The following is a 13,264-nucleotide window of genomic DNA, read 5'->3' on the forward strand; positions in this document are numbered from 1 at the left end:
CCCTGGAGCATCCCCGGAGCCCTCCCGGAGCCCCTCCAGAGCATTCCCAGAGCTCCCCCGGAGCATCCCTGGTACCTTTCCCAGAGCTTCTCCCAGTGCCCATCCCAGCCCTATCCAGGCCATCCCCGGTGCTCGCGGCAGCCCAGGACCCCTGCCGTGGGGTAGCCATACCCCACGCGTGACCCCAAGGGACACCCTGAGGCAGGTGAGTGGGACCGGGGACGGCTGGGAAGGGGAGCAGCCCCCATCCCCACACACCCCACTCCCACCCCAACTCCCGTCAGCCGCAGCCCAGGGGCCACGCGTCCCCATCCCTGCGTGGGCCGATGCGACGCCGCGTCCCCTCGTCCCGCCGGGACCTCTCCCCACCCCGCGCCCAGCCCTGGAGCCCAAAGCGACGGCGGTCGGTGAGCCCTGATGGGGACTGGGATGCCCCGTACAACGGCTGGCCGGCTTCCGAGCCGGGGCGCAGCGACGAGCCCCCCGACCTCCTGGGCAACCTGGAGCAGCTCTGCGACAGCAACCCCCGGCAGCTCCTGCCTTTCCTGCGCGACCACACGCTGGAGCTGGACCGGCTGCTGGCCCGCCGGGACCTGAGCCCGGCCCAGGTGTACACACTGCTGCGGACCCTCGGGGCAGCCCTGGAGCAGGGGGGAGCGCGGCAGCCCCCCACACCCCTCCTGGACCTGCTGCTGACCCGGGATTTCATCCTGGGGGACCTGCTGAGGTTCATCACGGAGCTGGACGCCTTCCAGTGCCGGGAGGGACGGATCTCCCAGGAGGTGGTGGGGGACACGGTGGTCGCTCTCCACCGCCTGCTGACCGCCTGCCCCGGCCACGTGCCGACGCTGCTCTGCTACCCCGTCGACCTCCTCTTCTGCACCGTGCGGCGGCTCCAGGGCCGCGGCTTCCAGTTCTCCTGGCTCATCCAGCAGCGCCTACACGACGCCAGGCGTCGGGTGGACGCGGCTTTCCCCCACCGCCACCGCCCCGCCGGCGCCTGGCGGGACGACTTCCGCGAGGTGCCGGTGATCCCCGCGCCCGAGGAGCTTTTTGGGGAGGCGGAGGGCCGGCTGCGCCCCAACCCGTGCCGCGGGGCGCACGAGAGTGCCGCAGCCTACCTGGACCTGCACTTCCGACTGTTGCGGGAGGATTTCCTCAAGCCGCTGCGGGACGGCATCGCGGCGGCGTTCTCCCTCGGCGGCCCCGACGGCGACGGGGCGGCGCTCAGCCTCTACCGGGGGGTGCAGCTCCTCGCCGTGGCCGCCACGCTGGCCGGCCCCGTCTACCTGGCCCGTTTCTTGCCCCGCACCGGCCCGGCCGCCGCCGAGTGCCTGAAGAGCGGTTCCCTCACCTGCCTCCTCTCCGAGGACTGCAGCCACGTGCTCTTCGGGGTGGTGGCCGGGGTGCCGAAGCAGAGGGCGGCCCACCGGGACCGCGTCTGGCTGCACATCCAGACCTACGGCCACCGGCAGCTCCTCACCCACCTGGGAAGAACCAGCTTCACCATGGTGGAGTCCCCGGCCTTCTTCGAGGCGTACCGGCACGTGCTGGAGGGGCTGCAGGAGCTGAGCCCCGCCGCCGTGCCCTTCGGCCGCTACCTGGTGCACTGCAAGCCCTCCGTCCGCCGCCCCGCGCACCTCGGCGCCGACAGGCTCTTCAACCTCGCGCCGCTGCTGCCGGACGGCAAGGAGAAGGTGAGTCGCGGCAGGGACCCCGCTGGCAGCGCAGGGCTCGCAGGACCCCCCCGGGGAGACGCCGGCTGCCCTCAACCGCGGCCGCAGCTGGCAGAGTCCAGCTGGGGTGCACCACCACGGGCACCCCATCCCCACGCTTCGTTTCAGGGCGAGAAGCCGGCGGTGGACCTCTCTGCCGTGAGCCTGGAGGACCCGGAGGTCTGGTCCCCGGAGACTTTCCCCCACTTGGATGAGTCTCAGCTCGCAGCCATCCGGCTGGCGCTGAGCAGGGAGTTTGTGCTTATCCAGGGCCCCCCCGGCACGGGTAGGTGCCAGCGCCGGCACCCCAGCGGTGCCCCCCAGCACCGTCCCAGCCGGGGGTCTGTGGGGGCAGAATGGGGCTTTCCCTGCCCCCAGCGCACACCGGCGCTTTCCTCCCCAGGCAAAACCTTCATCGGACTCAAGATCACGGAGCTGCTGCTGCGAAACCAGGGGGGCGAACCGTGGCGGGAGCAGCCACCCCTTTTGGTGGTGTGCTACACCAACCATGCCCTCGACCAGTTCATGGAAGGTGCTGGTCCCAGCCCCGGTCCCCTTCCCCGCAGACCCCTCGTGCCTGGCGTGGGCTGAGCCAGCAGCGTGCCCGTCCCACCGGCAGCCTGATGGTCACGGGTGTCGTTGCTGTTGCCCGCCACATCCCCACTCCAGCCGGCTGGGGTCACACTCCCCGCGGGGCAGCACTGCCGCTGCACCAGCACGCAGCAGCGCATGGGCTGGCATGGGCTGGCAGGGTGGTCGGGGGGCAAGTTGGGCATGGCCATGGGGTCACTGTGGAGCTGGACATGGCCATGGGGCTGGTGGGCAAGTTGGGTATGGCCATAAGGTTGGTGTGGATGTTGGGCATGGCCATAGGTTGGTGTGGAGGTTGGGAATGGCCATGGGGTCAGTGAGCAGGTTGGGTATGGCCATGGAGTTGGTGTGGAGGTTGGGCATGTCCATGGGGTTGCTGTGGAGGTTGAGAATGGCTGTGGGGTCGGTGTGGAGGTTGGACATGGCCATGGGGTTGGTGTGGAGGTTGGGCATGGCCATAGGGTTGGTGTGGAGGTTGGGTATGGCCATGGGGTCAGTGCGCAAGTTAGGTATGACCATAGGGTTGGTGTGGAGGTTGGGTATGGCCATAAGGTTAGTGTGAAGGTTGGGAATGGCTGTGGGGTTGGTATGGAGGTTGGGCATGGCCATGGGTTCAGTGGGCAAGTTGGGCATGGCCATGGGGTTGGCCTGCAGGCTGCCAGCCTGCCCCTCTCCTCCCCCAGGCATCCTCCAGTTCCAGCCCTCCAAAGTGGTGCGCATCGGGGGAAAATGCCGAAGCAAGAAGGTGATGGGCTGCTCCCTGCAGCTGCTCCGGCAAAGAGCGTTCTGCGGGCCATGGGGGGCCAGCAGCCGGCGGCAGTACGCGCAGGTATGGGGACGGGCCCCTCTCCCCCACTCCCACCCGGCAGCTCGCCGGCCGCAGGGGCTCGGCATGTCCTGCTCTCGCCTCACCGCAGCGGCTCTTGTCTCCCCCCCCAGATGCGGAGCGCCTTGCAGGAGCAAGAGAGGAGCATCGCCTTCCGCATGGAGGTGCGGGGGCTGCTCCACCGCGGCATCCTCACCGCCAGCGAGCTGGAGACAGAGATCGTGAATGATGACCCGCTCTTCACGGTGGGGGTGTAGGCAGCCGTCGCAGCCCTGCCGGGGGGCTGGGGCTGAGCTCAACCTTCCCCGTCCCCCCCCCAGGGTGCTGTGGATCTGGACATGCTGCAGTGGCTGCAGGTGCAGCCCACGGTGCCGCCGGAGGACGGGAGCCCGCGGCGAGGCCAGGACCACGTGGCAGGTGACCCTCGCTGCCGCTTTTGGCCCCAGCCAGGCTCATGGCGGGGGGGGAACTTGGGAAGCCCCCAGCCCGACTGGCATTGGGCGCAGCAGGAGTGACCCAGCAGGAGTGGGAGCCCCCGGGGGGACCCCAGGCAGAGGCAGGGGGCAGACACGGGGCTGCCCTGGGGACGGCGGAGGAGGAGGGCTGTCCCCATGCCCAAGCCCCCAGGGATGCGGGCTGTCCCCGTCCCAGCGATGCCCAGTGGGATGCCACGGGGCACGGTCCCACACGTCCCACGGGGCCATCACCCAGAGCTTCCACGGCTCTGCCCCCAGGCACGGAGCAAGGCGCCGGGGGGGGCCGAGGGGGCCCTGGGGTGGAGGAGAGCTGGGAGCCGCGCAGGGACGAGCGGTGCCTGGACGAGGAAGAGGAGTTCGACCCCGCGGAGGCCGAGAGGAGACGAGCCCGGGAGAAGTTCGCCTACATCATCCCCGAAGAGGAGGGGTACGGCCCTGCACCCTCCCGCCGGCCGGGACCCCAGGGACACGCTGGGGCTCGCTGGTAGTGGGGGCACTGACGGCCGCGTCCGTCTGTCCGTCCCCAGCCCGCTGGACGCCCAGCTGGCCCGCCGGCTGCAGGACAGCGATGCCATGACCGACAGGGAGGTCGGGCACCTGAGGAGCCTCTGGCAGCTCCGGCTCGGCGACCGGTGGCGGCTCTACAGGTCTCACCGCCCCGTTCCCCCCCCACGGTGGATCCCCGGGGAGGAGAGGCCGGCAACACGGCAACCCCGGCACCAGTGCGGGGTCCCTGTCCCCACACGCTGGTGGCCTGGGACTGCCCCCCACGGTGACCCCGTCCCGTGCCGGTGGCAGGCGGTGGCTGGGTGCCTACGGCGCGGCGTTGGAGGAGGCACTGGCGAGGCGGCTGGAGGAATATGAGCAGAGCGCAGCCCAGTTGGCCCAGCACCAGCTCCGGGAGGACCTGCAGATCCTCAGGCAGAGCCGCGTCATCGGGATGACGACCACGGGTGAGACAGACACCGCGGCGGGGCTGGGGCTGGTGCTGGTAGTGGTGCCAGTCTTAGCGAAAGTGCAATTTCTGGTGCCGGTGCTGATGCAGCTTCCAGTGCCAGTGTTGGTGCCAACGCTGGAGCCAGTGCCAGTACCAATGCTGATGTTGGTGCCATCTCCAGTGCCAGTGCTGGTGGTGGTGGTGGTGGTGCCATCTCCAGTGCCAGTGCTGGTGGTGGTGGTGGCGGTGCCATCTCCAGTGCCAGTGCTGGTGGTGGTGGTGGCGGTGCCATCTCCAGTGCCAGTGCTGGTGGTGCTGGAGCCGGTGCCTGCCCCCAAAAGGGGCCGTGGGAGGCGGGTGAGGCGCCTGGGGTGGAGGAACCAGAGGATGTCCCACGGGGCGCTGGGTGGACCCTGCCGGGGTGCCAGCTCCTTCACCGGGCTCATCCCCGGTTCCAGGGGCTGCCAAGTACCGCAAGCTGCTGCAGAGCGTCCAGCCCCAGACGGTGATCGTGGAAGAGGCTGCAGAGATCCTGGAAGCGCACGTCCTGACCTGCCTCACCGCCTCCTGCAAGCACCTCATCCTCATTGGAGACCACCAGCAGGTAGGGTGCCCCGGCCCCACGCGCCGGTGCCCGTCAGCACACCGTGGCGAGCGAAACCCCCTTTGCAGCTGAGACCCAAACCGGCTGATTACACCTTGGAGAAGAAATACCACCTCGGCATCTCCCTCTTCGAGCGGATGATCAACAACGAGATCCCCCACGTGCAGCTGCTGTGCCAGGTGAGTCAGACCCCCCCCCCGCCACCCACCCTGCGCCTGGGGGGCTGCCGCCACGGCTCGAGCCTCCGCCGTGTCCCCGGCAGCACCGCATGCGCCCGGAGATCTCCCAGCTGCTCGTCCCCTTTTTCTACGAGGCGCTGAGGGACCACCCGGCCGTCGGCGACTACGAGAAGATCAAGGTGGGGGGATAGACCACCGCGGGGCAGGTGCGAGGACGGGGCCGGTGCCCTGACGCCCACGTGTGTCCCCCTCCCCGGGCAGGGCGTCGAGAGCAGCGTCTTCTTCATCCAGCACGCGGGGGCCGAGGACCACAGCGGCCACACCGGCAGCTACAGCAACCGCTCGGAGGCCACTTTCCTGGTGCACCTCTGCAAGTACCTGCTGGAGCAGGGCTACGCCAAGGGGCAGCTCACCGTCCTGACACCCTACAGCGGCCAGGTGGCCACCATCCGGCAGCTGCTGGCCAGGAGGGACATGGCCAAGGTTGCCGTCTGCACCGTGGATGACTTCCAAGGGGAGGAGAGCGACATCGTCCTGCTCTCGCTGGTGCGCAGCAACCCGGAGGGGCGGATCGGCTTCCTCGGGGACCGGCACCGTGTCTGCGTGGCTTTCTCCCGCGCCAGAAAGGGCTTCTACTGCATCGGCGACCTGGAAGGCATCGCGCGGGGCGCCGGCGGCCGGCTCTGGGCCGAGATCCTGGCCGCCCTGAAGAGCAAGGGGCTGGTGGGCGACGGGCTGGCGCTGACCTGCCAAAACCACCCCGAGGTGACGGTGACGGTGCGGGACGCCTGCGACTTCAGGCAAAGCCCCGAGGGCGGCTGCATGCGCCGGTGCCGGCTGCCGCTGCCCTGCGGCCACCCCTGCCCGCGCCACTGCCACCCGCGCGACCGCGAGCACCGGCGGGTGCGCTGCTGCCTGCCCTGCGCCCGGCCGCCCTGCGAGCGCGGCCACCCCTGCCCCAAGCTCTGCTGGGAAGAGTGCGGCCCTTGCCTCAAGAAGGTGGAGAAGGTCCTGCCCCGCTGCGGCCACCGGCAGCGCCTGCCGTGCCACGTGCCGGCCGAGCACTGGCGCTGCCAGGAGCCCTGCCCGCGGCCGCTCGCCTGCGGCCACCCCTGCCCACGGCGCTGCGGTGACGACTGCGGTGGGGACGACTGCGGTGGGGACAACTGCGGTGGGGACGACCGTGGTGGGGATGACTGCGGTGGGGACGACTGCGGTGGGGACGACTGCGGTGGGGACAACCGTGGCGGGGATGACTGCGGTGGGGACGACTGCGGTGGGGACGACTGCGGTGGGGATGACAGCAGTAGGGATGACTGCGGTGGGGATGACTGCGGTGGGGATGACCATGGTGGGGATGACTGCAGTAGGGACGACTGCAGTGGGGACAACTGCGGTGGGGACAACCGTGGCGGGGATGACTGTGGTGGGGATGACTGCAGTAGGGATGACTGCAGCGGGGATGACTGCAGCGGGGATAACCATGGTGGGGATGACTGCAGCGGGGACGACTGCGGCGGGCACGACTGCGGGAAGGCGGTGGAGGGGGTCCTGCCACACGACCAGCCTGCCTGCACCCAGCAAGAGCTGGCTGCTGCCTGCCAGGAGAGCAGCCGGCAGAGCCCGGAGCGAGGGCATCCCTGCAGCCGGTCCCACTGCTGGTGCAGGGCCAGATCCGTGCCGGCTGCTGCTCCATGGTCCCCTGCCAGCGGCACAGCTCGGGGGGTCTCTCTGGGCAGGAGCTGGGGGCTGCGGTGCTGCTGGCATGGTGCTGCCCGCAGTCCTGCTCCCCGGCTGTGCTGGGAGCCGTGCCCTCCCCAGTGCCTCCCCTGCTCCATCCTGGGCGGCATCTCTGCAAGTCCCGACTGATCCCAGACTATTGGCTATTCCCAACTCGTTCCTGCCTGGTCCCACGGCGATGCCAAACTCGATGCCAGCCCACGGCAATCTCCAACTTGATCCCAGCTGCGCCCACGGGAAGTCCTAGCTCAATCCTGACAGGCACCTCGGCATTTCCCAACGTGATCCCAGCTGGACCCGCAGCTATTCCCAGCTCGATCCTGTCTGGAGCCATGGTGACACTCAAAAGCCTCCTGCACCCCCCAGTGCCTTCGACAGCCACTGCCACCGGCCTTGGGCATGGGCTCTATTCCCTTCAGTGGAGCAGAGGTGCCACCACGGTACCGGCACGGGTGACACCATATGAGGGACAAAACCTCCACCCCTGCCCCAGACAGGTTCAGCCTTGCGGGGGTTCAGCTGGTTGCAGGTCTCCAGGCTGCAGCAGCAGAACCGGGGACCCCGCTCCCCTCCGCACCCCCCTTTAACGCCTGCATTGCTGCTTTGCTTCGCTGAGTAACTAAAGCCTGACCAAAGCCACCCTCGTTTGTGCTGCCCGTCAATCTTTGCATCTCAGCATCCGTTGTTCGCCAGGCAGCCCGGCAGCCCCGTGGTCGCCTTTGGCTGTCCCCGGTGAGCCCGTCCCCCCCGGGGAGCGGGGGGTCCCAAGGATCCCACGCTCCCGTTGAGCGCATCTGCAGCCCGAGGGTCCCCGTTGATGCCGTCCCCAGGGAAGAGAAGACTCTCTCTGCAGGGATGGGTGGCTCCCACGCTGGGAGAAAAAACCTCATCCTCTTGGGGTGGGTGAATGGGTTACGGGGGTTCCTGGCACAGGCAACGCACCCAGAGGGGATCCCGGCTGCTGGTCAGCAATGCTTTTCTCTGGGAGCACGGAAGAAGCAGGAACAGAAGGTGCCCGGGCTTGGCCAGGGGATTTGGATGGAGTTTGTGCATCCAGATGGTCAAGGCGAATTCCAGGCACCGCAGCCAAACCCCCTTCCTGCAGCTTGTGGGGAGAAACAGCAAAAACCCCGGTTCTAAATGCTCAACCTGGCAGCAGTTTCTTGCACAGGCAGCCAAAGGCAAAAGGGACAGTGCTCTTTGCTGGGTGACAAAGCGAGACGCAGCAAACAAAGAGCCCAACACCAGCCCTTTCCAAAGGCAAACACTGAAGCTGAGGTCATTTTAGTGCTCCGGTCCCAGGCGATGCTCCCGAAAGGAGATGCACCAGCATCGTCCCTGCTGTGACAGCTGGCAGCTGCGTCCCACCGCTGCGGCTCCCTGCAAAGGGCTGGGCAGTCGAGTAAATCCCAGATAATGACATTGGCTGCTTGAGAACAGATTTATACTGCATTAAGGCTGTGAGTATAAGTACAATTTTGGAAGGTAAGTGGATAATACCAGTCAAGGAGGTCGGTTCTTCCTCCGCACTGAGCTCTCCGAGCAGGCATTCTGGTCACTGGGGTTTAGGTGAGAAAATTCTGCATAGGGGAAGTAGTCCTGGATGCATCACACTAAAATCCTGATTTATTTTTTTTTTAGTTTAGAAACCTGAATCACAGATGCAATTGTATAATTTCTAAAAACTCGTCTTTTACAAAACCCAGCTTTGCAGTCTGGGAATTCTCCTCAGCACGTCTGAGTGAGGGCACGTGAAGAGAGGCTGAAGCACCACTTAAAGTGCTTTCCAAGGTGTAAAATCCAGCTGACGTATCAGCAGATATGACACAGAGGAGAAAAAATAAGCAGCATTTGCTCAATAAAGCTGTTTCAGAAAGAGGGGGCTGAGAGCACGGCCTGGCTCCTGGCAGGCTGGAAAAACAAGTTATAGGAGAGTTCTCAAAGAAACCTCAATTCCACAGCTGTCCAATGCATGACTAAAACAGAAGTTCCAGGGTCTATAAACTAAATAAATCAAGACTTCAAAATTTAACACAATCCCCCCAAAATACTGTGGTGCTGTGCACAGAAACTTCAGGCAGAAGGAAAAACAAACCTAAAAGGGGAAAACTGTCATAATACAAACTGCTTGTGCCGCTTCAAGCCTGCGCTGGGGTGACGAGCAGCCCAAGAAACCCAAACAAGATGTGGAGAGGTTTGGGGGGGCCCCTCAGCACTGGAGGGTCCCAGCTGGTGGCATGGGAGAGCCTTGCGGTTTGCCTATGGAAAATGCTGGCTGCTGGGAGCAGGGAGATGTTGTATCGACCATCCCACACACTCCAGGGGGGTGGCTTTTCCTCTCAATTTTATTTTTAAGTAATAATAATAATAATAATAATAATAATAATAATAATAATAATAATTCTTGATTTTTTTCATCTTCTTTTGCTCCTTTAGCATTCCCTGGGCTCACACTGGAGGCAGGAGAGGGGGCGCGTGTGCCGCTGTGCCGGGCTGCTGCAGCCCAAGGTCCCGCTCCCGGAGTTCCTGGGGGGCTCCCGGTACGTCACCCACCGCCGCGGCTCGGGGTCGGGAGCTCCCCAGCACGGTACCCAGGTGAATAAGTGGCCAACCCCCAGCAGGCACAAGCTGGCACTTTCCCACAGTGATTGCAGGATCTAAGATCCTCTGAAGCCGCACAGATACTTCAGCAGGAAAGCAGCCGAACGTCTTCGCCGGAATGCTTCCCGTTGGATGAGCAGCAGTGCTCGGCTCCCTGGGTGGCACAGCAGATGCTACGAGCAAATTATACGAGAATCGGTGTCCTCTCTCTGATGAAGAATTTGTTTTTCCACCCTTGGAGACCCTCTGATTAAATCACTGTTCTTGCCTTTTCCCCTTCAAAGATCTTTTAATGAAGCTGACTGTATTTATGAACACCAACATCGTTAATTTGCACTCTCCCCGCTTCAAAGGCCGTTCATCCCTACCGCATCGACCCCTTGGCTGACAGCGTCCCTCCCACGCGGGGGTTTTGCATTCACCCCCGAAGATGGGTGCTGCCTTCCCCCTCAGCCCCCCGCGGCACCGGTACCCAGATGCACCGACCACAAACCATCCCGCTCGCCCTGGAGCACGCACAACAGGTAATTGCAATTACACAGCTGCAATTAAGCATCTCCTTTCTCCCAGCGATGTAGAGGGAGATGCGTTTCTTCCTCTGACCAGCCCTGGCTGGATGCCTGGGACCGGGTTTTCCCGTGGGATTCTCCTTCAGGACAAGAGACCGCTCTCGCCCCCTCCCATGAAACCCACCCGAGCACGGGCAGGTCCCGGAGCCACCGTGGGCACGGCAGAGCACGGCTCCGACCTTCTCCTACCTGAGCCTCACGCCTGGATAACGCTCCGGGAGGGAGCGCGGCTCCACAGGCCAGCTCCGGCAGCCTTTAAAAATACATCAGGGCTCACAGGACACCAAAAACCCGCAGCCGGAGAGGCCTGGGGACAGCGAGCTCAGCTCCAAAGCGTTCCAGCACCTCGATCATCTCCTACGTACAGCAGGAGCGAAGCATTCAGCAGAATGGGGCTCTGCAGCCGCGGCGTGATGCCCTGGTGTGTGCAGACCCAGAGCCTTGCTGCCAAGAGGTGCCAGAGAGAGAAGCGACTTTGCCACTGGATGCTTTATTAAATAAGGTATTTTTTTGCATCAGAAGTGCACTGGATGAGCCCTAAGCAAGGCAGTCAGCGTGGCAGGAGCAGCCCTGGCTGCCTTTCGCGGCCACTTTCAGTGATGGAGGGGGAGATGCCTCCTCCAAGCCCTGGCAAAGCCGCGCACGGCTGCAAGCTCTGCCGGTGCTTGGGATGAGATCCCGCGGCGTCTGTCTTTCTCCGGACCACCCAGCTGCCTGCAGCCGGGCAGGACAGGCAGCGTGTGCGCATCGGCGCTGGGGGTCTCAGCGCCCTGCCCGTGCCGGCGAGCGCCCGTCAGGCTGCAGTGGGCAGCCTGGCTCCGGGCACCCTGCGGCGGCTCCGGCAACCCCGGCGCTGGTGCAAAGCTCACCGCCTGCTGCTGCCGCTACCGCGCCGTGCCAACGGCAAGACACGGTGTGTCAGCGCATGAACCGCTGCGCATCTCTGGAGGGAGAGCGGAGCACGCGCCTGTGAACAGCCCACGGGGCACAGAGCCCTCAGGTGGGTTTGGAAGGTGCCGGCCAGCCGCCAGTCCCCTCGTGCCGGGCTCACCAAAGCCTGGGCTGCTCCCACCCGCTGCCTCCGGATCCGTCCCTCTGCCTCTCCCATGGAGCTTGGTCTTGAGGTGGCTGGAGCCGTGCTTGAGCTCTGCTAAACCAGAATTCGGCCCATTGAGGGCTGGGAGAAGAGGAGCCCCCAGCCCCAGGCAGCCCAGTTCGCCCGTGCCGTGTCTGCGTGCCAGTGAAGGAGCTGATGCAGGTGAGTCTCTGGCAGTGAAGGAACATTGTCCCTGGGGCAAACGATGGAGTCACTGCTGGGAACGGAGGCTGTACGCACAACCGGCACTCGCACAGAGCTGTCGTGGATGGAGCCGCCTTGTGGAGCTCACACCGGCCCTGCCCCGGGTTGTCCCCAGGCTTTGGGGTGTCCTGGAGCTCCCTGCGCTCATTAGAGTGGTGGCGCTTCGTTAGCTGCAATCTTCCAAAGCCAAACCTCTGCTCTGCTTCTGCGTGGCTCTGCTGCTCCAATGCTTGCACCGCTGGAGTCAGGCGTGAGGGGTTTGTGGTACGAGGCTGCACCAAACGTCCCCTGGGCACCTGAAGGTCACCCTAGTTCTTCCAAAAAATCCCGGGAGCTGCGTCCTTTCCTCTTGTGTGAAATTTGCACCATGCGGCAGGTCACCGCTGCGCCAGGAAGCTCCCGCGCTCCCTAAACGGCAGCCTGAGCAATGCAGCAGTGACTGATGTCCGTCTTCCCGCTGCCTGGGCTGCAGCACAGCTCATTAGTGTCCTGCTTTAATGAGAGTTTAGCCATCGGTCTTCCTCTCCACATAGGGCGAACCCACGGGACGAACTCACACCCCAGAGCGACGGCCGCCTCAGTTCCTCCTCGGGCACTCCGTCCCATAGCAAATACGTGGCAGTTGGGAGGAGAAAACTTGCCAGAAGTTAATATCAAAAAAGTGACGTTTGAGGTTCGAGGTATCTGACAACTGATGGCACGAGCTGGCACTGCCAGCTGCTCGTATCCCGGCGTTCCCAATGTGCTGCAGCGCGGCGCGCACTGCAAGCTTTGCCAGAGCCAGGATTTCTGGACACAGTGCCAGCCGGGAACATCACCGTGAACTCCAGCTTAAAGATCTCCTTTGAAAGGAAAGCGGCTCAGCCAAAACCTACAAAATATCCAGGAAGCGAAGAGCCAAAACCCCCTCAAATCTGATCCAAGTGAGGATAAAGCGATAAATTAGCGGACAAAGTGCTAACTGGAAGCGAAGACAGAGACCAAACGGCCAGGGAATCCTGCTGCTGCTGCTCGGGAGGGGACGGCAGGGCAATGACACTCCAAAGGGACACACAAAGAAAGGTGTTTCTAAAACCAACCCCCAAACCCATCTGCCGTGCCAGTGGGATGGGACCACCCCGGTTCACGCCAGATCATTAATTGTAAAGGCAACAGCTCAGAGACGTGCTGAGCCTGTCCAGCTCCGTGGTCCTTCCCAGGATGCGCTCCAGGGATGCGCTCCGCTGTGGGGGCCACGTCGGGAGGGCAGGGGGGGTCCCACAGCTGGAACTGACTGCACTCTGCACCGCACAGAGCCCACGGCATGAGCTCTGGCATGGCAGAGCCTGCCCTGTTCAGCCGCAGGGTTTCTGTGCCAGGAACGGGTGGGCAGAGCCGCAGTGTTGCTCTCTTGGGAGAAAAACCCCCTCCTTGGTGCCGGTGGAGCCCGGTGGGCTCCCGGCTGCTCCCTGGGGACAGAAAACACCGTTTCCACTGCCATCTTCGTTAGTCAGTGCCTTCCTAGCGGCATTTGGGAACCAGCACGATGCTGTCGGTCCCACTGCCACCAGTCTGATCTGTGGTATTTAATACTTTTATTAACGAAGCAACATGGGTTCTGTTCATTAAATGCAGAACGGCGAGCCGGCAGTGCCCAGCCAGCGCCGCGCAGAAGCACTGGCACAACCAGAAGCTGTGGTGGAGACGGGAGCCGGAGACCACACCGGGAGAGTGGGGAATGACCTGA

General features: G+C 64.2%; 1 protein-coding gene across 1 annotated transcript; it reads left to right on the forward strand.

Moving 5' to 3' along the window:
- Nucleotides 1-326: 326 nt before the first annotated feature.
- Nucleotides 327-11,167, forward strand: LOC142029536 (NFX1-type zinc finger-containing protein 1-like). Its single transcript, XM_075024397.1, has 15 exons — nucleotides 327-1,697; nucleotides 1,845-2,001; nucleotides 2,119-2,247; nucleotides 2,990-3,135; nucleotides 3,246-3,377; nucleotides 3,914-4,035; nucleotides 4,136-4,255; nucleotides 4,407-4,561; nucleotides 5,004-5,149; nucleotides 5,218-5,328; nucleotides 5,412-5,507; nucleotides 5,590-6,996; nucleotides 9,505-9,663; nucleotides 10,023-10,193; nucleotides 10,949-11,167. Exons 1-15 carry the CDS (start codon nucleotides 327-329, stop codon nucleotides 11,165-11,167), a joined length of 4,641 nt encoding a protein of 1,546 aa, XP_074880498.1.
- Nucleotides 11,168-13,264: the final 2,097 nt, after the last annotated feature.

This window comes from Buteo buteo, chromosome 3 (assembly GCF_964188355.1).
Source record: "Buteo buteo chromosome 3, bButBut1.hap1.1, whole genome shotgun sequence".
Lineage (NCBI taxonomy): Eukaryota > Metazoa > Chordata > Aves > Accipitriformes > Accipitridae > Buteo > Buteo buteo.